We start from the raw sequence: 27,817 nt of genomic DNA, 5'->3' as shown, positions 1-27,817 counted from the left end.
AAAATGGCTGTAAAACACGACTCTGGTCACTCAGCTGGACCTTTACAATCTACCTTTCCCTTCATGAACTCCTTCGAAGGACGGCTATAATGGTCCCCAGTCAATGTTAATTGCCGCACTTCTGCTACATTCATTCATCGTGGATCTCCGCGCCGTTAAACTCCATCGTCCTGACATTTAGCCCACCCCGTGCACATCGGTTCTCACACGGCTCGTAACGAGGGATGTATAAAAGGGCAGCTGGAGAGCTTCAGCCCTGCTGAGTGGTGTCCATCACCGGGGGGATGGGGGCATCTGGAGCTCCCCACCCAAAGGGTGAACTCAGCCACTTGACTGCAAGGCCACCGAATTGTATGTGAAATGGATCTGAAGATGTACTGACATTATCAGGGAAAACGAGCTCAAGTTTGGAAGAGGTAAGGCAGAATAAAATACCATTAAGAATACCATAGTAAAAGTCCCAAGAAAGGCAGTCGACATGATTTTCCCACATAGAAAACAAATCAAGGAAGGCTACGCCGCTAGCGACATTAATAAATACTCTGCACCGGGCGCAATTATCACAAGCAAAGGTAGAAGAAAGCGACACAGATTAGATTTCTCCTCCAATGTGTTCTGTCTCCGCTGTGCGCGTCTGATTGGTACACAGATTTCTGCAGCAATATTTGTCCCAAGTGATAATATGAGGAGAGCTCCACTTCTACTGGAAGCAATTTTACTGCGAGAGTTTTATGGCTCTGTTGGTAGGTGGGAGCTTTTCTAATACTCGAGCCTCTTTCCCAGAATGCCTCTGAACACTTGAAGCAAAAGGCACAGGTGTCATTTGGCTCAAGGAGATTGATAGCTAATCTAGGCTGGAAACAGACAGTCGAGGTCCTATGATTCCAAACACAAGCTTATGGCTCCCAACAGCACTGAGAAGAGCCGATGCATCTAAAGGGCCCACAGGCCGCACCGATGATAAATCGCAAGGGAAAACCTGACAGCTGTGATTTGCCCCATGTTTCGAGAAAGATGATATGAGTTTGTTAGTGGGCATGAGTGGGGTTTCTGCCGAAGCGGAGGCCAAATGCTAAAAGCTAAAGGGAGACATGATGGAAAAGTAGAATCTATCCACTCTCAGATCACAATAAGTAATTGTTGAGAAATACCCACAATGCACTTGTCAGGATGTTTACAATGTCATCAATCTTATTCATACAGTATATAATTCAGTCCAAAACTGAACATGTGCGGCACACAGGCAGTATTTAATCGGCCGCTAGCAGAACCTTGAGGAACATGGGCTGGCTTCGGGACGCACCCCCATCAAACGCTGACATCCCAAAAATGCTGGACAGCATCTGCCCCTTCTCATATCCAGCGAACAGAAAGTGCTCGCTATGCAAATGACTGCGTGGCGGCGAATGAGCTTTGAGTACTTATGTTTGTTACGCAGCCCCGGTGGGACTGGCCTGTCTGCGGCTGCCGTGGATCTCGGGGACGTGAGAGGACTCGCAACGCCAGAACAATCGCGGCTAATTATGCGCCATCAGTTACAGTAAGTGTGCTTGTTACGGCTCTTGGGACAACTCGCTACAGCGCAAGTCTCCCCTACTAAGAGGGGATGAGGAACGGACAGCACGTTAGCTGGCCTAGATATCTATTAAAATTGTACCACGCGACAGGCTACAGAACGGAGCACCGGACAGCTTGAGATAAGTTTATTACACTAAAATGTGGCAGAAACACGGACCGAGGTACCTTTAAAATGTACTGAAAAACTAACGACAAAACCCTTAAAAATTCAAGACGCACCACTAAGGCAATGAGTCGGAACCTTGTTAACCCCGCGCTACTCCATAGCGGTATGCTTCCTGTTATTTAACTCTCTCCTATTTTTACCCCGTCTAGACCCTAATGAGCTCTGCAGCATAACTACGCTCAGCTCGGCGTCATTAGCCACAGCACTCGTTGGCTGGCTATCAACAGCCAACCCACATCAGGTTAACCTAGATCCCCATCATCTGACTGCTGTCAGCCAATTAAAAAATAAAGAAATAAACAGACAAAGGGGTTATTTAGTTTGCGAGACGTTCACCCTCTACTGTTTCCCAGCACCACGGCACAAATTCCGCAAGGCACTATCTCCCAATGAACTGTTGGGATTTCGCCTAACTCACTGTGTCTCTCCCATTAGCCTGAGCAAGTCCTCATGATAGATATTATTTGAACAGAGCGTTTTTCATGGCTGGCACCCGCGTCAGCCGACACGCAGTTAATTTCATTCCCTTCCGTCCCCGCTGGCTCCGAGGTGCTTTGTTCTCATTGGGAGCGAGCACCTCCATTCCTGCCAAAACAGAAACACGAGAGAGACGGGTCTGCAAGCCAACTGCGAAAGTCAGCGTTTCGAACGCAGTTGTAAACAGCAGCGCCGGGAGGGGGGACCCGTGCTGAGAGGCTTGACTCCCCAGGGGGGTGGGTTTGCCTGGGCTTGTTTTATGAGGGTACGGTCACTTTCGGGGGGTCCACCTTGCACTGACCTTCTCCTTCTGCTGTGTTTTCCCGTTTTTGAGTAGCAACAAAAACAAGCTGGATTTAAGGGTACAGGGGATCAGTAAAAGGTACAGGGGAGTGAGGCAAGAATGTGTGGACAACTCAGTCTCTCTTATTTATAAATCCAGCTCTTGGCTGGCGTACAGAATCCATTCCACAAACCCAAACACAAGTGAAATTTCACGTACTGTAACTCGGATTTACCTTCACATACTCTTTAAAACATTTATAGCAAAAAACACATAATATTCTAATAATATCATTTGAGCAAGTCCTGATTTACTTTAGCCAGTTTTACGTAAGTCCGGCACTCCCTCTGTTGTGCTGTTACCGAAGTCCTCCTTTTCATACGGAGGATTTCCAAAATCAGATCTTGAGGGTCTTGCACGCAGATGATTAATTGACTCAGGTTACTTGGTTACTTCTGCATACGGTGGACGACTTAATGCAACGGAAACGCCAGCGCGGAATTCCTCAGATTACTCAGGGACACAAAAACAGCGTGATGGAGTGAGACCCAGCTCTGCCCGTTAGGAGTGAAGGGCATGAGCCTTGAGTAGCTGGACAAGAGGCACCTCTGCCATGCGACAGTTCTGTCCCTGCGCCAAAGAGAATGGCAGGTCAGTCACGTGTCCATGTGCATGTCATCCCAAGCCTTCACCCCCCCTCACAACTAGTCAGCTGACTCAGTGTGTGCTGGAAATTGGACTTGGGTTTTGGCATAAGCTTATCTAGCTAAGAAATACATAAAACTTGGGGGTGGTGTCTGGCTCAGCAGGCCACCGCGCGGTGTCTGCGATTGGAAAGTTGCTGGTTCAGATCCCAGCGTCGGCAGAGTGATTTAACAGTTGGGCCTCTGGGCAAGATCCTTAACCCCCTAATCGCTCCAGCGATTGTCTGACCCTGTTTTCTCATTTGTACGTCGCTCTGGATACAAACGTCTGCTAAATAAATTAAATGTAAATACCCTCCCCAGGACTGGAGCAGATGGCAGGGGGCACAGAGGCACAATATATCCCAGTAACACACGACCAGCACGCATTTGTACAGCTTGGGCAGCCCAGGGGGAATTAGCTTTTTAAAAACAGCGACCTGTTACAGAAACCGACATTGAAGATCTGCACTGCGACAAAACATAAGATAAAATCAGTGCGTTTGTCTAGCCTCACTGGCCTTTCTGGCCATCTGGTAAACCACAGAGAATGTGGATGTGCTACACCCCCCCCAGGCTGGGGGAGGGGGTGCTAAGGACATTAAAGGCAGAGCCGGATGTAAACGGGGCCTGACCTGTGCAGTGGCTGCAGTCTCTCGTCTGGTGCGTCCCCGGGAGATCCAGCGTGGCACTGTGGACTGTCCTCGACGGTCCCCTGCCAGGAAGACACAAACATCAGGGTTAGAAATCAGGAGGGTGGGTGGTGTCAGTGGGGCTGGAACTGCCTGGATAACATCAAACATGGATGAGGGGAGGGCCATGGGGGGGGGGTATTAAATCACGTCCATTTCTCTTTGTTTAGAAAAACCTTTTGTCTTAAAAATGTGGATATAATTCAGGCTTTTGTTAATAAACTTTATTCGCTTTGCATTAGGTTATTTGTAGGTAATATTTATCGTGATTGTCCCTCGCTGCATTCTTAATGATGCACCAGAAGTGCCCCCCCCCCCCGGTTCCACGGTCCGTGTCGTCAAGGAAACAGCGGGGAGGTTTCAGACTGGAACTTTTGGACAAACTTATGATGGCTACAATCAGACGCATTTCATTTTATGCCATTAGCCTCCAACTTGCATCCAACAGATTTATGAATGCAGAGCAGGCGGCCAACCAAAACGCGCTCTGTGTTACGGTCTGACTGGGCAAACGCGGCGTGAGACAATTTATACTATATATGGAAGTGATTTCTATGGGCTGCCTATTACACCATCAAATGAGACGGTGTGGAACTGCGATGTCGAACCGAGAACCGGAAAGCATGGAAACGTAATGGCAGTGTTTTCTTAGATAATTACCACTATTGTTGACAAATTGCCCATCGGCTCAGACTAGACAGAAATAAATCGTTGAGAAGCGATGAAACAACGCCTGGAAATATATACGCCAAGTTCTGAAGAAAGAGTAATCTGATTCCATTAAACCTGCCACGCACAGATTGTGCTTTCATATTAACGAAAATTTATCAAATTAAACAAATACACCGCATTTTAATGCCAAAAGCCACTTTTCTGCTTTGTTGACCACGAATTAAATGAGTGGGGACCATTTTCTTTCCAGCCTGTTCGCCGATATTATTTGTTTCCCCCCCCTTTTAAAGCATTCCGAAGCTGACATAGCATGGGCCTGAACAGGCTGGAACATTTAACTTGCAACCTGTGTAGCAACTAACCAATTTCAGTTTTGTTTTAATTGGGGCAACAACTGGGCCACATAGGAAAAAGTAAAGTCGCGTTTGTCGAGAAGGCAGTAAATGTAACCCTCACAAGTCAAACAATATCTGCATCACAAAAACAGCTGATATGTGGGTCCCAATCATTAATTTCCTTGCCTTAAATTTATAGCCAGGAGAATAATTAATCATCACTTTATCTAAATTGGCTCATCTAATTTCACCAGCTGGATATTTACTGGAGAAATTAAGATTAAGTCCACAGCTCACGGGTACAGCAGCGAAGGTGAGTGTGCAGACCCTCCCCAGGGGAGGGGCCACAGGGGCACTGGCGCCAGCTGAAAGCCGATTGGCTGCCAGAGTGCTCCCTCCACTGTCACTCACCAATTCAAAAACAAATCATTGGCTAATAATAAGATTGCCTGATCTTTGGCCTCTCATATGCTCCCCACCTTAAAAAATTCCTTGAATTCTGCTTGACATACCAACATATTCTCTCCCAGCCAAACAAGCCACACCCCAGAGCAGACCAGCACATGCTCTAGTTGGCAAACAAACAGCCCCCGTGGTCACTGGGCTGGGTTCTGGGCTGGTAATCGCTGGTACCGCACCACCACTCTGGGTCCATCAGCGCCGGCGCTGGGGGAATCACTGATGCAGGTACGACATCACAGCGACAGCTGGCCAGCACTGCGAAAGCCCCGTTCACCCAGTACGAAATTGAGTCTGACAGAGTTATCTCAGTGGGCCAGGATGCCAAACCCCCCCCCCCCCCCCCCCCCGCCAATACCACCACCATCCCCTTCACCACCAGCCCCCCATCCCCTCTAAGGCAATAGAGCTGCCATTTCCACCCCACAATTCGCCCCCCAACACCTTACACCTTAAATTACTGGAGCTACTTCGGTGCGAATCTTTCCAGAAAATGAGACTCAGAAAAAGAAAAAACACACGTTATTCCTTCAGGTAAATTAACCAGAAGAGTAAATGTTAAAATCATATTAAAGTAACTTAGAGATTTTTCATTTAGGGGGTGTGTGGGTGTGACCCAGTCTAGACCATTTCAACTGGGGGGGCCAGACTGGGGCCAAATGTTTGTTAGGGGGGCCAGATGCATTTCACCTTAATGGCCTCTAGGAACCGAGGTTATTAATGCAATGCTTTGCAGTCACATTTTACAGTTTTTACAGATATGTAACTCACTCTGATTTCTTCTTTACACTGTCTTGCTTCCACAAGCTTGATTATTTTTCCTGTTATTAACTTTACTTTTCACCAACTGGAGCGACTCGATCACCCAGCACCGACATAAGAACATAAGAACTATACAAACGAGAGGAGGCCATTCGGCCCATCAAGCTCGTTTGGGGAGAACTTAACTAATAGCTCAGAGTTGTTAAAATCTTATCTAGCTCTGATTTAAAGGAACCCATGGTTTTAGCTTCCACTACACTAGCAGGAAGACTATTCCACACTCTAACTACACGCTGTGTAAAGAAGTGCTTCCTCAAATTTTTTTAAAATGTTCTCCCGCTAATTTCCATTTATGGCCATGAGTTCTAGTATTTAGACTAATATTGAAATAGTCATTTGGCTGAACAGCATCACATCACGAGCCCGTCAAGAAAATATACTTACGTTTGTGTTTCGCCTGATCCGAGCTCACAAAATTTTAGCTCACATATATAATAATAGTAATAATAATAATACATTTATTTCAGACCCAAGTAACATATGTATTTAGGGGGGTCAGGGGGCCAGGCATGATGTCACCCCCACCCCTGGGGTTTTACGGAAGGTGTCATTGTGTCCCAAACATGTCAGAGTTTGGATGACCTCACCCTAACCCCTCCCCCCCCACTCCCCCAAACCGCGCCTGCCTCTGGTTGGCTTCCTAACCATTCAAATGACTTAATTAAGCAGAAGAGTAAATGGTAAATCATTTTAAAGGAACATATAGATTTTTCATTGAGGTGGGAACGTGTGGGGGGGGTGACCTTTCTTATTCTTTGGAGAGCGTCAGGGTTGCCCATAGATTCCCAGGTTTGGTTGAATCCCTAACACCACCCCCCCCACCCCCCACCGGCTCCCTGCATTGGGCTGTGTGCCTAAGCACTCGAACGGCCTGCATTGCTAATTACCAAGCCGCCGAGTGAAGCTCGCGCGGAAAAAAAAGAAGGGAAAAAAAAGCTCTGCATAAAGGGCGTAATTAACATGTCACATTTTGCAGAAGGGAAAGGACAAGTTAATGTAGTGCTAGACGACGGGAATGGCAGGGTCCACTCCCACCCTGGCCACCGCGCTTCAGTCGTCAGCTGATCAAAGGCAAAACGCGACCGTGGGCTGAAAAGGAGCAGCAGGGTCAAAGAATGACTGCGGTTAACGCTCGGGGAAAAACGGAGGGATCACGGCCATCAGAAACCTCTTTGATGAAGAATTTTTTACGTAATATACTATCGCTGTCACCATCTCTTTAATGTGCGCAGAAACGATGTTTAACTCCCGCTAAACTGTTTAATAAGCCACGCCCTTCTTAGCTAAAATTCAGAAGTACGAATAGGCAGATTTGGAAGCCGTGGGCCCCTGTGGACGGTCTTACGGGAAACTGTCTCCCCGCTGCGTTATCGCGGCCTCCTGCTGTCCAGACTCCTCGTTCTGAAACAGGAATCTGAAGAGGGCCGGCCAGGTGGAGATGGAGATTTGGAGGCATCTCGCAGAGCTAAGCTCCTTTCACGCCCGGCCTTGGCCCAAGGTGAGCCCTCCGCCGCGTTAATGAATGAAAGTGCGAGATCGAAATGACAGCCGGGCCGTGATCCCGTTTTGATTGGCCTGTGATCTTAAGGTGAGGTCCCCACTGAGCCAATTAACACCCACTATACAGACACATGGCACGGAGCGGATGCCCATCCCTATCTCAGCTCGAACGTCCAGTGAGTCTCGCTGGAGACGGCTATTATTTCCTATAAGATCTCCAGTCAGGTAGGAGTGGAATTCTCGTCCGTGTGAGGCTGGCTTAAGGCGTGTGGCTGGAAACGCCAATGAATAAAGAAGAAAAACAAAGACAATACAAAGACACCCAAAAGCAACTTACAGACCTTGGACTCTTGTGCTTTTGATACCTATATAATGGAACCACCTGAATCACGGCAACTCAAATGGACTCCATCTTGACATGGCGCTGTTAGAAATAAAGTCCCTCTGAGCTGATTTAGCGTACTGTCGTGTGACAAAGGGCACGCCGGATCGATACATGGCCCGTCAATGTGAGCCGGAGCAGTTTTTTCACCATTAATCGAGTGCCAAGGCTCTTTCTACTCAAGGCCGCTACATTGATCCCAGATGGAGATTAAATCAAAGTCGGTTTCTGTTCCCAACTCTGCCGGCCACGATTACTGTGGCGAGCTCCTCGTCTCGCATTTCTGGGAACCTGCTGGCATTGGTGGTTTTCGCCGGTCTGACGTACAGGCGAGCCGATGCTCAGAGCTTTAAGAGGCCTCTACAGTGTGTGCAGCCCCATGTCAGAGGTGTTTATTAATAAGCATGGAAAAAAATAAACATTGTAGGCTGTTTTAACTAATATCGTACACCAGGTACATCAGGTTACTGCATATTTGGAATGAATTTCTACAAGAAATTTCTACATTTTTCTACAAGAAACTATACACAGGGATAATATGCTGCATTAGATGGTATTTCTCCAGCTCAGCCGACAGCCCTTCACCTGTAAGCAGTCTATGCAGATACAGCCCTTCACCAGTAAGCAGTCCATGCAGATACAGCCAGCGTGGCTTTCAGGCAATTCCACATCACGTCTTTTTCCTCTTCCTGGGTGTCTGCACGGGATGAGATTCCCAGAGCACTCTGAAGGCAGGAGAGCTCAAAGCCTTGTTCTCCCTGCTGACTGTATTGATTTATTCATCCTGTAGGGATGGAGCGGAGCGAAGGGTCTCCTGAAACGAGGGCTCCTGCTGCAGCCCCCCAGCTGAGATGCCATCGTTCAGGCGTCCTCCCCGCAAGACCATTAACGGAACCAAACAGGTTTAACAGAGGCGTTACGGAGACCATGGCTCTTAATCCCGGCCCCCAAATGGCATCAGCCTCGGTGAGATGTGAGGCATTTAATGAATGCAAAGAGAATGAGAAAATAAACGTCCCCATCCAGAAATCACCTGTCACGTCCACCGGCAGCGTGGAGACGCCTTCAAAGGTCCTCGGAAGGGATTTGGGGAATTTCAGAGCCCGGCCCCCAGAGTGTGGCTCCCCGCTCTTCCTGTGGGGGTGTGCTCCGTCTGAGGCCCACTCCTGGCTAGAGCACATTGGATACACTGGCTTATCAGCTTTGGCAACACGGAGCTGAGAGCCACAGCCTTAAGCAGGAGCTCTGCCATGCGGGGATCCGCTTTTAAATGCCACCTTTCCTCTTTCGTCTCCTGACAGCTGTGGAAGTGTATATTTGTGGCTCGGATTTCATATTCACGTGTAGTTGATGGCATAACAACCCCATGACCCTGGGCAAGACAAGTGGTTCGAAGACGGATGGATATTTATTTGAAGGCGTTTCTTTTGGCAGTTTCCCTGAATACTTAAACACATGGTTTTCCAATATGTGGATCCTAGTGCCTCTTGCTTTGTTCAATATAGCCCATCTGGTCTGAGGAGCTCTACCGAACCGCGTAAAACGCCTCAGAAATGTTCTTGTAGATTAAATCATTTAAATAACAATCTATTATGGAAGCATGCAGATACTCCATTTCACTACTCATCGCAGAGGTGACGTTGATGGGCTTTTCCGGGTCATTCCTCTTTAACCTCATTAGCATCACTCTGGACAAATGTGAACAACATAACCACCAGGCCACCCCAATCTAAATCACTCAGATAAGGCAAGTTCACTTTTCTTTGAAAGAATCGATAGCAGAGAATTGCTTACACCATAGACAAGCTAAAACCAAACTAAAAGCTATTTCCTCATGGAAAACCAAGAGAGCTGATACCATGTTTGAAAAGTAAACCCTGTGTTTGCAATTTGGTCAAACAATATTCACAATCGCAAAGGCCTCTGTGACAGCAATGTCAACAGTGAAGTTACTTGACATGGAAGAATTATAGTCACAGTCAACTGGAAATGGGGATTCAATTGAAATTTAGATAACTCTCCAAATGAATCATCCTGTGCGGGAAGGTTTTCAAGAGCGCCCATCACAGAAAACAGCCCTATCAATAACTTTGTCAAGAAACCGGATTGTTCACTGAAGAATGCCGAACGTCGGACGACGAAGTCCATCATGCAGCTCCCAAGGGATCGTGGAGAAAACATGACGGGGAGAACCTCCACAACTGGTCTTCAGGAAGACTGAGGATCAGGCCAGTGTGTCTTTAATCTCCAGATATGACAGCCTGCTTGTAAATCTCACTAATGGCCGGATCTGACTGACAGGAATGATAGGACAGGATCCCCGGCAGACAGATGACACGGTCCACAAACCAGCAGTTTTATTATAAAGTGGCAAGCGAGAAAACACAGAATAAAAAATAAATAAAAAAACAAATTAATCTTCCTTGGGCCCCCCTCATGGGTTTACTGATGAAAGTAACAAAACACAGGATCTCTACAGGGAAAAACATAACTACGCTTCCAATTTATTAACTCCTGACGGCCGGCTGTTTTTTCGTGAACGTGACTGAACCGGGGAGAAACCTCGGCTACGAAACCCACCAGGGTCGGAACTATGCTGCTTTAACTGGCCTCCCATTACAGATTTTAATAATCCCCGTTTGGTTTAACCTCGTTCTCAGTCCGCGCCGAATGCTAATCGACCCCTTCTTGGGCTTGTATCCCCAGTTGCCTAATAGTTACCTGATACAGTTAAGCTGCCTCAAGCTGCACTGAAGTCCCAGTGGGCGTGGCTACAGCCCAGCTACGTCTTTTCTAATTATTCTTCTGTCACAATTATCTTTACACTTGACCAATCAAAACAGCTCTGGTTAACTGTGCAATGCTAATCGACTCCAATGTGGGCTTCAATTCTAAGTCACCCAATAGCTACCCAATGCAACTAAGCTGCCTCAAGGTGCACTCAAGTGTCATTGGTGTGTCGACGGCCTCAGCAGGACCATGTGATACTTAAACGGCTTCTCAAATCGTTCTCTCTTTACACTCGACCAATCGAAACTCTGGATTATTGAGTTTGCGGTGCCACACACAGCACAGTGAATGCCCTGGTAAAAATGCGGAATGTCTTTGAGGTGTGAGGGTGCAGGCCTGCTTTACAGCTGCACCCCCACCCTGGACTGGCAACAATAATGAGCGAAGATGTGCCCACAGAGGCAGATAACACCACTTCTGCCTTGCCGGCTTTCGTTCATTAAGATTCACCGCGAGCAAACAGCAAAGTGCTGCATCATCAAATCCTTCCTGGCCCTGTTTTCCGACAATGTGGAATAACTTGGAAAGGAAATAAAAACATGGGAAAAGATTATTGTACCTTTGAGGTGGTGTGATTTCACCAGGCCAAAGAATCCTATCTCGCTCCTGCATGCATCTCCGGCCCCCCAAGCAGGGCGAGAGTAGGACAGGCCGGGGTCGGATATGGTTACGGCTGGCAGGGGTGGTGATGTTGAGTCACCCGGCACTTTAACCGCAATGTGTTTTCCTCCCTGGGGGGCACTTACAGGAAGAAAAGCGATGGGACAATACAGCAGCCTTTAGGGGGGTAACACTTTAGGTCTGCCTGGGGTATTGCCGCCTTTTTAGGATTTAATAATAAATCTGTGATCCAGTTGATATTCAGAGCTGTGTGCCTCTAGTTCATAAAGCTAGACCAATATTTGCAGGGTATATATGTATCGGCTGAAAATGGCGGCATGTGGGCTTGCCGGGTGGCAGCCTGTCTGATCTTCTCCCCGTCTTCGTGCAGTTTTCCTCCCGCAGTCCAAAAACATGCAGCTTGAGTGAACCGTCTTCTCGTCCTTAGCGGAACACCATGGTTGTGAGGGGCCCAGCTTCCTGTGTGCCGCCTTCAGCTCTGTGCTGATCATCAGGGAAACACGCTCGGCAAATTTTATCATCGGGGTCCCCCTGGGCAAATTTGCAGTGGACCCTGCCTTTGTGTTGCTGATGGAATTTACCCCACAGGGAACAAGAGTTGGGGACTTTGGGGGTAGAAGCTCGCCACAACTTCATATCGAATAAGCGGTCCCAGAAAAATGGACAAAATACCTGCTGTATATGAGTGTAGTGCTTCTTTTAGCACAGAAGGGCTTTTAGGGCTGGAAAGCTGAAAAGTACGGACTTTAACAGGATTTCGTACCAATCAATGAGACAATGAAAATCTTGACATATGTGTATCACTCAGTATGCGCCAGTGGGTGGATCTAAACCGAATGCATCTGGGCTTCAGTTCCTCAATTTTCCCTCTGTTTTCAACAAGACCTTCTTCTTTCACTTCCTGAACTTTCTCTGTGCACAACCTTGAGTTCACGACCTGTTTATCCATTACTAATCTGCACTGGAGGCAAGAGGTTCAAACTGTTTTCGTACTGAAGAGGACATTTTCAAAATTCATCCAGTCTACGTGATACGTTATTGAGAAAGTTTACGTGGACTATAATACATAGTCAATAACGTAACACATTAGCTCATTGGCCCCACTTTAGCTCATTGGCGGTCTCGTATGGCGTTTAATTAGTGCCAAAAAACACATCCTCTTTACGCGCTCGCGTTCGTTGGACCTTATCTACGCGCTCGCGTCTGCACAGCACTTACTCCCTCGACAGGATGAATTTTGACACTTTGGAGGCGGGAACAGTGGCTAATGTCTCCGCTTCTTTGATAGTTTTTTTTGAATATTGACTATGATTGGCTATTTGCTTTGGTAGAAGATGAAGATAACTGACCAGTGATCGCGGTTAAGTTAGCCTCATATTCGATATTCAGTTTTATGGCTTTAACAACTTTTAATGGAAGAAAGGTGGGGTGTTTTAAATGACAGAATCGTGATGTCCACTACACAGACAGCGATGCACGCCGATTATTGCACGCGAGCGCGTAGATAGGGTCCAGCGAACGCGAGCGCGTAGATAGGGTCAAGCGAACGCGAGCGCGTAGAGAGGGTCCAGCGAACGCGAGCGCGTAGATAGGGTCCAGCGAACGCGAGCGCGTAGATAGGGTCCAGCGAACGCGAGCGCGTAGAGAGGGTCCAGCGAACGCGAGCGTGTAGCTAGGGTCCAGCGAACGCGAGCGTGTAGCTAGGGTCCAGCGAACGCGTAGAGAGGGTCCAGCGAACGCGTAGAGAGGGTCCAGCGAACGCGAGCGTGTAGCTAGGGTCCAGCGAACGCGAGCGCGTAGATATGGTCCAGCGAACGCAAGCGGGTAGAGAGGGTCCAGCGAACGCAAGCGGGTAGAGAGGATCCAGCGAACGCGAGCGCGTAGCTAGGGTCCAGCAAACGCGAGCGCGTAGATAGGGTCCAGCGAACGCGAGCGCGTAGAGAGGGTCCAGCGAACGCGAGCGGGTAGATAGGGTCCAGCGAACGCGAGCGGGTAGATAGGGTCCAGCGAATGCGAGCGCGTAGAGAGGGTCCAGCGAACGCGAGCGCGTAGCTAGGGTACAGCGAACGCGAGCGTGTAGATAGGGTCCAGAGAGGGTCCAGCGAACGCGAGCGCGTAGATAGGGTCCAGCGAGCACGTAGATAGGGTCCAGCAAGTGCGTAGATAGGGTTCAGCGAACACGAGCGCGTAGAGAGGAAGGGTATTCAGCTCGCGAGCGCATACGTGCGCGTGGTTTTTATGCGCGCAAGTTTATGCACTAATTAAACGCCATAGTCTCATCTCAACAGCAGCATAGAATGGACTGAGTCAGTTTTGGAAATTTGCTCTTCAATCATGGCTATTGATGGCCCAAAAGCACCCTTAATGAACAAAATCAAAACCAGTGCTCAAAAACAGGGCTATCTGTATAACCTGCAAAACACATTTCATACAACATGCCCACACAAGTCCTGTTGCATTCCAGTGTCGTACTGATGGACATTTAGTCACCCACAAAACTCCTCAAACAGAGACAACTCTCCATAGTTGGAGATCCATGTGTCAACAACAGAGCATGTAAACCTGCCTCTGATGCCTCACGTCGATGATCATGTTAATAGTGCAGTAGCTATAGTTCCATATCACAGTAACCGCCAGCGTGACCAATAGAGTGTTGACATCCAGGAAATGAGAACATGAGACACGCCAATTTGCAACATTATATTCAGCATATTGCTTTCTATGGTCACTTAAATAGCAAATACTCTGACACATGCCTGTGTTAAGCCTAAGGCTATATGTTGTCTTTGCCTCTCAAAAATGGAATTATAGAAAAGGGGCGAACACCATGTCCCTACCTGAATGCACGTCAAGCGTACCGGGAGACTCCGAAGCATAGCGTGCAAAACAAATTAATCCCTTCAAAAGACAACGGCGACACTGCCTACCTGAGGAAATGCATACACTGCATTGCGTGCGTGAAGAGAGAGGGGATTTAATGAAAACCTGGACGCTGTGTGACAACGCTTTATAGCTACAAGTACAGAAAAGGCCAGTTTGCTGTAAAATTAATTCCTCTCACTAATATTTTGCATCGAAGTAGAGAAGATCCAGCAGAGCGATAGTGATTTGTGATGTGCCGCATTTACAAAAAAAAATCTTAAAATTTCAAGAAATCGTTATTTTAAAAGTGCAATTTTCCATGAAATTTTCTCATTTTAGCCAAGCAGCTCAGTGGGTCAGGATTCTGTGCCTGTGATCAGAAAGTTGCCAGTTCAAATCCCCGCAGTGATTTCACTGTTAGGGTCCCTGAGCGAGGCCCTCAATCTCCAGCTGACTCTGCTCTCTGAAAAATGTACATCGCTTTGAATAAAAGTGTCTGTTAAAATATATACAATTTATGCAAGTGTGCATTTTGAGAGAAGGAAAGGGCGCTATATAGAAAGGAAGTGGATGATCACCGAAGCTGAGACTGTGCAGAGTGACAGGAGGCTCCTTCCGGTGACCTTCTGAGCTATTCTGCCCCTGTAACTTTCCAGTCCAGCTGCCATCTGAAACCTGTTAGCTGACCTGTTCTGACTGTCACTGTTGACATGCCAAATAACTACTCTGTGCTAAACTCCATGCAGGACGATGAGTTCGATTCCATATGCTGCTGTTACACACTCTATGCTCACTTCCTCAGACTGTGAGGTGTAAATGGGGATGTGTCACATTAACCAAAACGCCCTCAGCAGTGATTATATTCTGGCCATTCTTTCTCAGTAAGCTATTTTTTCTGCAAGGTGCTTTCCATGACATCATAATCATAACTAGAGTTATCTTTATGAAGTTGTATTACATTTTTTTTTTAAATTCTGACTGCCCACGGTACACATGATTTAAATACGTCATCTATGAATGTTCCCACTGTGGCAATTCGACACAGTGACAGTTATGGTCCCATGCCGGTGGGGTCCTTCACAGTCACAGCCCAGTGCCAGCCAAGGCCTGTGCAGTCACGGCCTCGTGTTGGTGGGTTCCTTCACAGTTATGGTACAGTGCTGCAGAGTCCTTCAGAGTCACAGTCCCTCGCTGGCTGGGTCCTTCACAGTCAGGGCCTTGTGCCAGCTGGGTCCTTCACAGTCATAATCCCTTGCCAGCCGGGCTCTTCACAGTCATGTTCCCTTCCCAGCCAGGTTCTTCACAGTCAAGGCCCCTTGCCAGCTAGGTCCTTCAGTCACGAACCCATGCCAGCCAGGTCCTTCACAGTTACAATCCATTGCCGGCTGGGTTCTACACAGTCAAGGTCACTTGCTAGCGGATTCTTCACAGTCAAGTCCCCATGCTGGCTGAATCCTTCACAGTCAAGGCCCCTTGCCGGCCGGGTCCTTCACAGTCATGATCCCTTCCCAGCCGGGTCCTTCACAGTCACGAACCCTTGCCGGCCGGGTCCTTCACAGTCATGACTAGATGCTAGCCAGATCCATCACAGTCATTACTGGATGCCGGCCTGGACCTTCACAGCTGCAGGCCCATGCAAGCCAGGACCTTCACAGCCACAGCCCCATGCCGGCTTTCACAGTCACAGCCACGCCTGTGCACTCAGAAGTGAAGCCGAACACAGCCTCAGTCTCTCCCACTCACAATGTCCCACGGCCATGGTAATGATTGTTCTTTTTGAGAATTCCTCCTACCTGCTTTGTACAGATAGCTCACTGAAAGAATTACCATTAAATTTATGTAGCAGATGCTTTTGCCCAAAGCAACACTCAAGTGAGAAAAGCCTGGAGCCCGGGAGCAGGGTCAGTTAGTACCCCAGGAGCAGCTGAGGTTTATGGCCCTGACGTGATTACTCTGCTGGCACTGGGATTTAAACCCAAACCCCCCTGGGCACAGATACCTAACTAGCTGAGCTACACACAGCGTCATCCATCTCTCCGCCACATCCAGCAGCCTCAGCCTCATCAGGAGGAGCGAATGCGGACCCCGACCAGTGCCTCGTCGCCTCTCCCACCAACACCACCCACTATGCGGACCCACGCACTCCAGCTCATCTCCAGGTTCAAATAATGTCCCCGTACTGGTATTTTTAAAGCCAAGGTGGGTGTGGGGCTTGTTGGGGAGGCGTGACGCTCCAGTCGGTGACAGTGGCGTCACCCCACACAGATTCAATGCCACGGCAGCTGGGTGTTGGGAACCTATGACACCTCGGCGTTGACGAGCTGCAAGCCCAAGCGAGCGTGACGCCGACGGCATTCATCGTCTTATCTCGGCTACCGTTTGCCACCATGCCCCCAACCCTCCCCCCCCCCCCCAGTGCTGTATTCAAATCCACTGCCTCCAGTGCATCTCCTCTCACGAGCATCCCACCATTTCACACGTGTCGTGGCTTTGATATGGCACCGTCGTTTTCCCCGGCTCTGCATGCCATCCCTGTCCACCCGTCTGTAGGCGTTCAAAAAAAAAAAAAAACACCCCGCTGGCTCAATTAAGGTCGCGCTTACGGGAAGCCGCCACCCGGGACAGCGCCGAGCGACGCCTGAACGCCAGGTTAGTGCCTCGTGCGGATACCGCTGGTAGCAGGTATTAATCTTTATCCTTCCCTGCCAATCATCGCAGATAAAGGGTCTAATTTTACTTCAAGTCACTGTTTGAATGTTAAACAGTATGTGTGTGTGCATTTTTTTTTTTTTTTATCAGAAGAAATCCTTATCCCACGGCTGACCCTTGTGGGAAAAAACAAAGCTCCCAATAACCCACCTACTAATTTGCGTCTCTCTCTCACATGAAACCAATTATCTCTGAGTCCCAGTGGGATAAACCCCCCCGAGGAAGACGGTCCAGGCTGGAGTGTGAACATTAAGTAGAGTCGTCCCAGGCAACAGATGGAGCATGTTCTAATTCAAACCACCAGGTCTGTTTGTGCTGCCGGGCTGGGAGTCCTGCAAGGCGCGGCTAGTGGGAGCGGCGTCTGGCTCCGGGGGGGGGGGGGGGGGTCGATAGGTCACCCCTGAGCTACATTACATGAAAGCAGTGCCTATTAAGATGAGAAGCAGTGTGGAATCAGACTGGTTTCAAGTCAGAGAACATACTAAAAAATAATAAGAAGAATAAATAAAAATCACAAGATAAGGAAGGTATTAATTATGAATGCAAGTACCCCCTTCTAAAGATACAGAAGATAATTAGCTTGTTAACAAAGGATTGAATCAGCCTTATAAAGTGACATTATTATATACGATTTGCTTTCTATGAAATCTTGACCTGATTTCAGTATATCAGCCAAATGTGAAATTTAAATACAGTATATAAAGAACATACTGCAATTAATCTGCCTTGGCAGATGTTTTTCAAAAAATTAAATATATTAAATATTCTAAACAGCTTGATGCTTACTGTAGCCATACAGATTAAGCACCTAGCAACGATTCATAAAGCCTATTTTTTTTCCCCACCAATATTCACTGTCTGTCTTTTTATCGTCCCTTGAAAATATGTTTACAGTGACAAAAGCGTGGGACCAGGCTCTCAAACGTGTGCGAGTTCACTCTGCCCCATTGCCACGCTTCAGGGTGGGGTGTGAGTGTGTGTGTTTGTGTGTATTTGTGTGTGTGTAGAGCCCACAGCAGGAAGCAAGGAATATTTCACAATGGAGTATGTGGCCAAAAGAAGAACAGCAGAAATCACATGGGGAAGTATCTGTAATGGACAAGAGACTGGACTGTAATCCAGATGTCTGGCATTCAGTTGTACACTCCGCCTCCACAAAATAAATAAATAAATAAATGTGCACATGTGCTGCCCTTCAGCAAAGTCAGACGCGTTAAACTGCAGCCAAACATATGTTTTCGTGGAGCTTTTCGCAGCTAGATGAATTATCGGATCTCTTAGTGGTCCCTGTCTGACACCCCGATGCAGCTGGGCTTTCAGCTGCAGTGCTGGACGGCCAACACTGCCAGTGTTCTCAAACGGCCAGTCATGACCTGCACATAAGACATGCTGACTCCCTCGGGGGGGGCAGGGTGTGTCCCGCAAGAGGTGTCCCAAGACAAACATCAGCCAGAGCATAAATATGTAACGACAGCAACACAAACCCACACAGACTCATTTTCACCCTCTTACGCGACGGGACGGGAAGAGACGAGTGTTAGCTTTCTGCAGGATTCTGCTGGACAGGTCTTAAAGCAGGGTGACCCAGTCCCTGAGCCAATAGGAGGGGGAGGGTACTCAAGGGCCCAATGGTGACTCACTTTGCCGACCCAGGGATCTGAGCCGGCGACCTTCCGATACCAGGCACAGCACCCTAATCCACAGGGCTGCACAGCACCCCCCGTCCACATGCATAACGGTCCACATCATGCGGCCCCCGTAGCCAGGGTGACGGGGGACGTTTCAGTGGCAGCGAGAGGCCGAATTAAAGTCACAGCCTCAGACGCGTTATGGAATACGAAAATGAAAATCTTGCGTGAGAGGGCTCTGGCCTGATGCTAGGTTCATTTTCACGTCCGGGGTCTCGAGAGTCCTTCCGGACTGTTCCAGCTCATGGGACCCGCACGTCGGTATCACGGGCTTATGAAGAGCGCGCAGTGGTTTATTTCTGAAATAGGCTCTAAAAGGGTCAGGACAGAAAGTAAAACCGTATCTGAGCCTCACGGGTCATGAACGGTTAAAGTTTCAGCTTATCTGCAACTAAAGTGAAACAAAAGTGGTCATTTAAACACGTTTTAATAGTTTACATGCACAGCGCGTAGCATCTTGATTCAAATGTAGATCATTTCTTTGGGCCCTGCCACATTATTTGTGCAAATATTGTTGTAGATACATTTGAATCAAATATAAATTTGCCGTATAATGATGCTTTGGTCAACAACGCACTGCATATACGACAGTGGTCCCATAAAGGCACAATGGAGCTGAAAATGACATCATAGTCGTCGTAACAATGCATCACTCACGTTTGCGGTAATGCTGCTATAAACACATCTACTGCGCTGCCAGTCATGTAAAAGCATAGCACATACTGTACAATCACGTATGATAATGATAATAAACAACTATGTTAATGGTTTATTCATTCACTCTAGTGTATTTGTAATCGTTATTTAGGCTTCAGCACATAGTGTAGGTGTGTCGTAGGATTTACCATCTAGGTTTGTGTAAGTACACTCTATGATGTTCTCACAACGGAAAATCATCTAACGACATTTCTCACAACGTATCCCCGTCGTTATGCGACGCATGACTGTATATCAAAGCGTATCATAAAGAGTGCAGGGCGGAGGGAAGCCGGCTGGCACTGTATGTCTGTATCCACAGTTCGAAGCCAATTTCAAGTTGAAAAACCGAGTGAAAATAATAATTGAAGCATCAAGCTACAGAAAATGCTTCCGAAATATTTTCAGACGCAGGTTACGCACTTTTCAGTTCTTATGAAACCACTTTACGCTGATACTTCGGAAACCTCAAACAAACTTGCTGACAGACACACACTGTCAATGTATATAAACACACGCAGTTGTTTCTCTGTCACTTGTGCTGCCAGGTGCCAAACGGCAGCTGGGAATTAAACATGCGCACGTCCTGTGGCTCCGACTCCGAACTGGGAGTGTCCTTTGGAAATAGATTTTTTATATAGATGATCAGGGGCTGCTTACACCATTCACACTTAATCTGCAGGATTTCATCTGTATAATACATGCCAGTTGTGAATCCCCTTTCTCTTGAATAGATGTAATAGATTTCATTTCTTTGGGCCCTTATTTGTGCAAATATTGTTACTTAAGTCTCTCGGTTTTCTATTTTGTCCTCAAAGACATGATTCCTACCCAAAGAAACACAAAATATCTACTTTATTCCTGTGACACATTAGCCCATACAGAACCCTTCAGTAAATCCCCTGAAATTCACTTGAAAACAGTATGATTCAATGGCATAACTCTCTATCAGGCCATTTTCTGTATGGGTACTTAAGAGATAAATGATAGAGAAAGTGCGTTTTTTTTTCCCCAAGCAAGTGCTTTTTAAGTAAGATAAAATACATGGTATTTCCTTCAGATTAGTTTAATAGCAAACAGAGCATGAGAACTCTAAACCGGACCCTGCAGAGACAGCTACAACTCTAAAAACTGTATTGTAATCAAATACTTTCATTTTTACTCAAAAACGTACAAGAAAAGTTAGCTACAGTTGGGGGGCTCAGCAGGTTAGGACACTGTGTCTATGATAAGGAGGTTGTTGGTTCAAATCCCGTATGGTTCAAATTCCAGAGTGATTTCATCAGCATCTTCTAAAACGTTTAGCCGACTAGAAGGGGCTTGATCGCTATCAGGATTGTACCTGCCGTAGAGAGAGCAGATGCGGGATTACAGAGCGGGGATATATGCTTCATTTTGCCATTGAAAAGCAGGAACCGTAGCTTCCCCGCTACGCTCACGCTGAAGTCATGGCGCACTGTGGCCGCTCGCCGCTCGCAATCGAGAGTCCGGGCAGCATCCCAGACACTGATAAAGAGAGAGTCGAGAGAGAGGACCAGCATCTCGAGCCCCCGGAGCTGACTTCCCTCCAGGGATCTCCGCATTAGCCAGCAGCACAGGGCAATCGGAACCGAGCTGGACGAAGCTGGCGTGCGTGCCAACAGGGCCGCGGGCAACATGGCATTTCGGGAAGTTTGGCTGCAACGTGGGAGGTGCTGGGCAACAGGAAGGGCTGAGCTGCAATACCCCTGTCTGGGTTAACTGCCCGCCTAAAAAAAACATCTACATATCTAGCCAAGAGTGTCACTTCTGAAGAACACCATCAACTTATTATTAATAAACTTGGCAAATGGTGTGTGTCTGGTGACGGAATGGCAACGTGCAGCTTCAGAGCACATTAGCACTGTGTCCAGATTGGAGTGGGCAAGGAGACAACATAGTAGGGCTCAGCTGACACAAATTAATTAGGACCATCCCTGGCCGCAGCTCCACTGATGGATGATGGATTGAATAAGAAATTTACAAAAAAAAAAAATCATGATAAATGTAAAAAAAAATACTGACACATACAAATTAATAAATCCTAGGCTTGTTACCACAATCAATAAGAACCATTCAAAGTCAATATTTGTCTCTTCATACATTTTCAGCAGAAACACCTAAACGTGGGTAATACGGAGGATGGCATTAACTGGTGGACTTAAGAGTTTCCCTTCCATGTGTGGAACTGTCACACCGAGGTGCGATCATATCAGCATCTGGGTGGACCAACATGGTCAGATTTTCAATTACTTCGCCTTTGCTAAATGCTTCAGTTCTGGGCGATTTTAACGCTCCTTAAAATAACGCAGCGTAAATGGTTAGCTAGTTACGAAGTTAACGCAGCCTATTTATTTACAGGAGAGAAGTATACATACTCGAGACCGTAAAGGTATCATGAGCTAATGTGACATATCAATAGTTTATTAGCAAGCTACATCAAAGCCTATAAATAAAGATTTTTTAAAAAGTGTTACCCTTTATAGAAACACACGTACACACGCCCGTTAACGCAAAAATGTGCAGCGACTGGCCACTGTTGACTTCATAATCTTAAACTGGGCTGAATAACAGCTACAATGAGAACAAAAGTTTAATTAAAAAAATATATATATATGCCGCACGCCAACGTCTGTCGTACATCTATACAGTGGCTTCTTTAATATCTGACAACAGCCCACTCCTTGAATGAACCCGACTCAGTACCCATCCTTTTATGGAAATCGCAAAACCACACCACTTGCAAAGGAATCTTTTTCTGCAGCACGCATTCAAAAAGAAATAATACTAAAAAATAATAATGATAAAAAAGAAAAGCGGTAATAACAGCAGGACGATCGGACACACTAAAGAGAAAGGGATCGTCTTTGGAAATATTTAATCGCATTCGCCGGCGTGCGCTACACGCAACTGGTAGATAAAGCAACTTTGAAAGTAGCGTGAGGACCGCCGGGGGGGTTTACCTTGTGCGGCGTGTCCGTTCACAGTTCCCAGTATGGTGTACAGCAATAAGACGGACAAAATCATCCTGCATCCGCATTCTGTAGGCGCGATTCGGACCCTTTTCTGCCTGTGTTTGCTGTACATCCCCGATCTTCTAAGTACCGTTATCCGTCTCCTCACTCCTCTCCGCCGTGCTGTTTCCCCTCTGCTCTCCGCTGGGAACGGTGGTGTGCGGCAAAACAAGGAATGGATCGGGCTTGCGGACGCCTGCTTAGTCCTTTCCTGAAGCTTGCAAGCCTGAAATAACGCCTCCGCGACGAAACAAAACGAAACAAATACTATGGCACCATTAACGCTACCCAGTAGGAAAGTTCGAGCTTCCAAATCAGATCATCAGCAGAGACAAAGACTATTTTTTTTGACTCATCGCTACGCTGATGTCTCATAAAATCGTGGCAAAGCCAATCTGCCTCTTCAAAAACAACTAGCAGTAATAAAACAAAACATTTAAATTCTTCTTCTTCTTTACGTTAGCCTGGACTAGTCAAATACAGGCTAATTGCATGCATATATACTTTTACAAGTGTCTACAAGTTGCTTTACTCTTTTATGTGGCGGCGGTAACTTTTTATTTGGTTTTACACTAATTATTTTTGCAGAGACTAACGCGAAAGAAAATTGTTTTAAAATCCAGCATAAAGGCAGTCTGTCAAAGAAGTTATACATGTTTGCCAGCGCCGAGATAAACTGTGCATTAACGTTAATTAAACTGAACCGCAACAATGTAACAATGCAATAAATGGAATTAATTTGTCTCAGTTGGCAAGCTCACGCGTCATATCGACAATTAATCTGCCGCTGTAGAGATTAGGACAAGCGGAAGCTCTCCTTCAGAAAACGTCGACAAATTCATTGACTTAACATTCAGGGAAATATGTTTTCATTGTGTATATTTGGTCTGAATTTGTATATTTAGTTTGAATCTGCATGGGACGTTGGACGTTGGACATGGGACGTTGAGCTCACACATAATGTAACGCCAATCTTTATTTTAAACCGTTTTCCCCACCCCCTACTCTTGGTCTAGCCAATGCCTCTTTCTCCGTAGTAGATTAACACAGGGTATGACTCACGCTAGTCTTTATTTTGGATCACGGCTAAAATATTCCGCTTTAACAAATCCAGCAACACTGGACAAGTCCTATATCCCATGGACTGTCGGTCATGTGGCACACGTTGATAAGGATCATCTATAAGTGTGTCTATCAACTGACCATTGAAAATATTGTGCTTGATCATTAGGTTTCAATTTCCAGGCTTCTGTTTGAGAGTATAGACTATCCGTTCGTTTGAATCTGAGTAAATGCATCAAGTTATCTGGGCGGTACGCAAAGATTATAACAAATAATAATAACAATAATATCCATCCATCCATCCATCCATACGTCCATCGCCACGTATGCCCTGCAAGATAGTGATTCCCATGTTCCCAGATGCATAAGGCACAAGGCAGGGGATACCTTACTTGTCAGACCATTGCAAAATCATACATACAGTACAAGTCCATAGTCAAACTGGCGATCCTACTTTACCCTCGGCAGATTGTTCTGTGGGTGGGTGCACGTGGCTACGTGCCTGCATAAAAGTCACAGATAACTTACAAATGAATGACCATTATTAATGAATATTAAGACAACAGCTGTGTGGTTGTTGGAGCCAAACAAGTCCAGCAATGTGTGACAAGTTGATTTGTCAGGCCGCTAGTGACATACTGATTGCACTCATACTTTTACAATTATACGTTTTATAACGAGTTGTCATAAATGCTGACGAGGTCATGAATCAATGTACCGACTCCAGGAATGCCACATCTTGGCAAATGCTATGAAAAGGTTACCGAATTTCGGACGAGGGCAGAACAACATGAAAAAATCATGTGTGGGTTCGCAGACAAAGGTTGCCGTGAAACAGGCCTGCAGTGGTGTTTACGGTCACGACAGGAATGCACAAAGCGCGCGATTAAATGGCACGGGCGAATTTCTGCACTACCGAGGCATGAGTGTTCGCTTATCGCAACCTCACTACATCCTCCTCAAGGTAATGCTTTCAATTGTGAGATTTTCAGCACAGGCAGAAGCTGCACAGATATGTACAATCGCAATAACAGGTTCTCCACTGATGTAGAGCAAACCATATAAAAGCCAGCTCCTGCTTTAAGCGAAAATCTCAAAAATACATACATTTAATTTGAGTGTTTCTACGGTTTGTTTTAATGGTCTGTCCAATATAAATTTACATTATACCAGCTCATTTATTGTATCGTTATCAATGTTTGACACTGTGAACAATGCAGTGAAATTATACGATGGTGTTCCACAGCTTTTGGGGATCTTGTTGGCCTGAATCCACCAAGAATGGAAAAACCCATTGTATGTGCTGTATTTTAATACGTTGTGGGGACCAAATGTCACAATAATGTGATAAAAGATCATGTTGTTTTGACGTTATGGGGACCATTTAAATAAATATAACATGTCCCTGATGACATAACATGTCCCCTTCAATGACTAAAAATGTCACAATTTTGTTTGTATTTTGTTTGGTTACTCGTGGTTAATTTTAGGGCTGGGTATAGGGGTTAAGTTTGCCATTGTTGAGATTAGAGTTTTGCCCATAGAAATGTATGGATGGTCCACATAAAGATATGAGTACAAGCTTGTGTGTGTGTGTCTGTGTGTGCGCGCGCGTGTGTGTCTGTGTGCGTGCGTGTGTTTGTGTGTGTGCGCGCGCGTGTGTCTGTGTTTGCATGCGTGCGTGTGTGTGTGTGCGCGCGCGTGTGTGTGTGTGTGTGTGCGTGCGTGTGTGTGTGTGTATAGTGGTGCCAAATATCTGCCTGTCTTTGTATCGTAGGATAAAACAGGTGTGCCTGGGAAGACACATGCGAATGGGGAGAATATGCAAACTCCACACGCTGTGTGATTCACACTCACAGCCCTGCAGATGCGAGGCAGTGGGGTTACCCACTGAGCCATCGTGCTGCGAAAAGTTTAGCGGTATCTTATAGGCTATTTCCAGTCTTTTATGTAAGGTAGAATTACAGCCGCATTCTTTCCTGTTTACGTAACACAATATTTTCACAGAATAATTTCGGGTTAAAAGCTGGACTGTGATTCGGTACGGGTGGGGCCCATATAGGACTTGAACACAGTTCAATTTACTCACTATTGCGCCACATTACTGCCCTCAAAATTGGGGATCGTGAACTCAAACCCTCTGTCATTTCCAAAGCACAATAATCCCTATTGTAATCTGAATTCATTTTCACCAAATCCTCCATTCACCACCTTGTTCTTTTTCATCACAAATAGACTATTCATAAATAATGAAGAAGGAAATATAGACTTTGGCAGTGATGCTCGAGATTTAATTCAAGCAGGCGACAAAAAGGCGTGCGAATCAAAATCGTATTAGCTCCTGTCCGCCAGGTGCGCGAACTGTGACATTGGTTCACTTTGTGTCGTATAAGGAAGCGAGCGTCTGTATGATTGTAATTTCCACAAACCGGAGGGGCCTCACCTCAGGAATACCAAGCATTCCGGCCAACACCACTCCCCCCGGCCCTCTCTCTTTCCCCAGTTTAATTCCTATCATTCACTGGACGAGCAAAACCCCCATTTAGCTGTAACGCAATGCCACGGATTGCGGGGCGACAGCGGAGGATTTTGCCGGAGACGCCGGCCAAAGGGTTTTATCTCCCCAGTTCAGTATGTCCTTGTGACACGCATGCTATTTGATTTTGGAACCGCTGGAAAACATGGAGACGCAAACCCAAATTGCGCCGAGGAGGTTTCTCGTTTCTCGTCAGCCTGCCGGAAGCCTCCTGCCATCCCGTTTACACAACGCATGACCTTGCTTTCATACATTTCTTTTTCTCGTTTAATTTCATTTTTTATTCATCATACATGTTTTCACTTCGTTTATTTTTTATTTATTTAATTGCTGCTAGTCCTGTGTCAGTGTCAACAGTCATCTTAGAACAGGAAACAAATATCATCTGCCACGCTTTTCATGAGGAGACCCAATTTTGTTCAAGGATATAGATACGATAAGCAATTCTGCAGTAACGATGAACAGAGCAAAACACGGATATCAATCCATATTTGTGTATAATGTCACCTAAGACTGTGATGAACTGGAGGAAGAACATCTGCGATGATTAGACAAATTAACAGCTTATAAAACAGGGAGAGTATTTTCGGATTGATGAGTTGAATTGCAATCAATACCCAGAAAACATTACAAAGCAGGGGCCAGATCTGCAATATAAATATATACTCCGAACTCCGCATGGGTTACTTAAAAAAAACCGAATTAATACACTGCGATAAATCATAAATTGATCTTTGAGCATCACAGACAGGGTAGCTCTTGTCATTATCATTTAACCTTTCCAAGGACCAGGGAAACTATTTTATCTCGATGGGAACAGAGGTTTTAAACAAATTAAAAATGAAAATCTAAAAGCATTTATTTATTTATTTTCCTGATGAAGGATGTTTGTGCACAGTGGATCATCATTAACTGTATCTCTCAGAGTGCCCTTTCAGTTTTGAAGATTTCCCCAGGTACCAATATGACATACTTAGCCATCATTCTCTGTAAGTCTCTCTTATTGCTCTGGTCTGCTATGTGTTATAGAAACGCTATTACAATTCCCAGGGAAAGTGCCGGCTACTTAAATGCCCATAGAAAGTCTTGGAATTTCATGAAACCGAATTGTTTTGTGGAGAATAAAATGCAGGAGGCGCTATATGTCACCCAAACATCGTGGCTGGATTTATAACTCTGCACCATATCAGAGGATAAGTAATGGACTGTTGTTTAAATTCCATGATTCCTGTAGCCTGGGCCCCTCCCAACATATACGCTGTAAACGACAGCACCTCGTCATTCTCTCTCGCTTCTTCATGTCCCATTTCTATACTCCGAAGAGCCCACTGAAGTCATCTTCTCAGCAAATTATTTCTGAGAGAACAGCAGTCACACCTGCGATTGCAAAGCGGCAACGACATCGCAAATGCGAAAGATTCATTGAAAGTCGTCTGGCACATATTCTGCTTGTGACAGTAGAAATGTTTGGTTGTGTGGCGGCCCTCAGAAAGAACACGAGGAACAAGATTCAGGGCTTCATAAAAAAAAGCAACAGAGGGTGAAATGAAACAGCTAAATCTCTCTGTAAGGGGTGTCCCCCATCGCTCTGAACAATTCCTCCCTAAACTTGTTTGCCTGACAGAAGATAAGTGTCTCCTTAAATGCTGGGGCTCCTCAATGTGCCTCAGTGGAAGAGCACCTTACCTTTGCGGCCAGATGAGGACGGCTGCGGATGGCTGGCAAATCAATGCGTTTGGTTGGCATGTTGAATGCAGGACTCAAATCCAATA

At 46.3% G+C, this 27,817-nt stretch overlaps 1 protein-coding gene across 1 annotated transcript in view; it reads right to left on the bottom strand.

Annotated features, from left to right (window-relative positions):
- The window catches only part of adam19a (ADAM metallopeptidase domain 19a), a 102,145-nt gene extending 79,430 nt beyond the window's left edge, over positions 1-22,715 (bottom strand). Inside the window, exons 1-2 of the mRNA XM_023831406.2 lie at positions 22,397-22,715; positions 3,823-3,902 (exon numbers count right to left, since the gene is read on the bottom strand). Of these exons, the coding sequence (XP_023687174.1) occupies positions 3,823-3,902; positions 22,397-22,520 (204 nt within the window). The 5' untranslated portion in view covers positions 22,521-22,715. The remainder of the gene's footprint in view (positions 1-3,822; positions 3,903-22,396) is intronic.
- Between the last annotated feature and the right edge of the window lie 5,102 nt (positions 22,716-27,817).

This window comes from Paramormyrops kingsleyae, chromosome 12 (assembly GCF_048594095.1).
Source record: "Paramormyrops kingsleyae isolate MSU_618 chromosome 12, PKINGS_0.4, whole genome shotgun sequence".
Classification (NCBI taxonomy): Eukaryota; Metazoa; Chordata; class Actinopteri; order Osteoglossiformes; family Mormyridae; genus Paramormyrops; species Paramormyrops kingsleyae.
The sequence above is the reverse complement of the archived record's forward strand: the minus strand, read 5'-3'. Positions and strand labels throughout refer to the sequence as shown.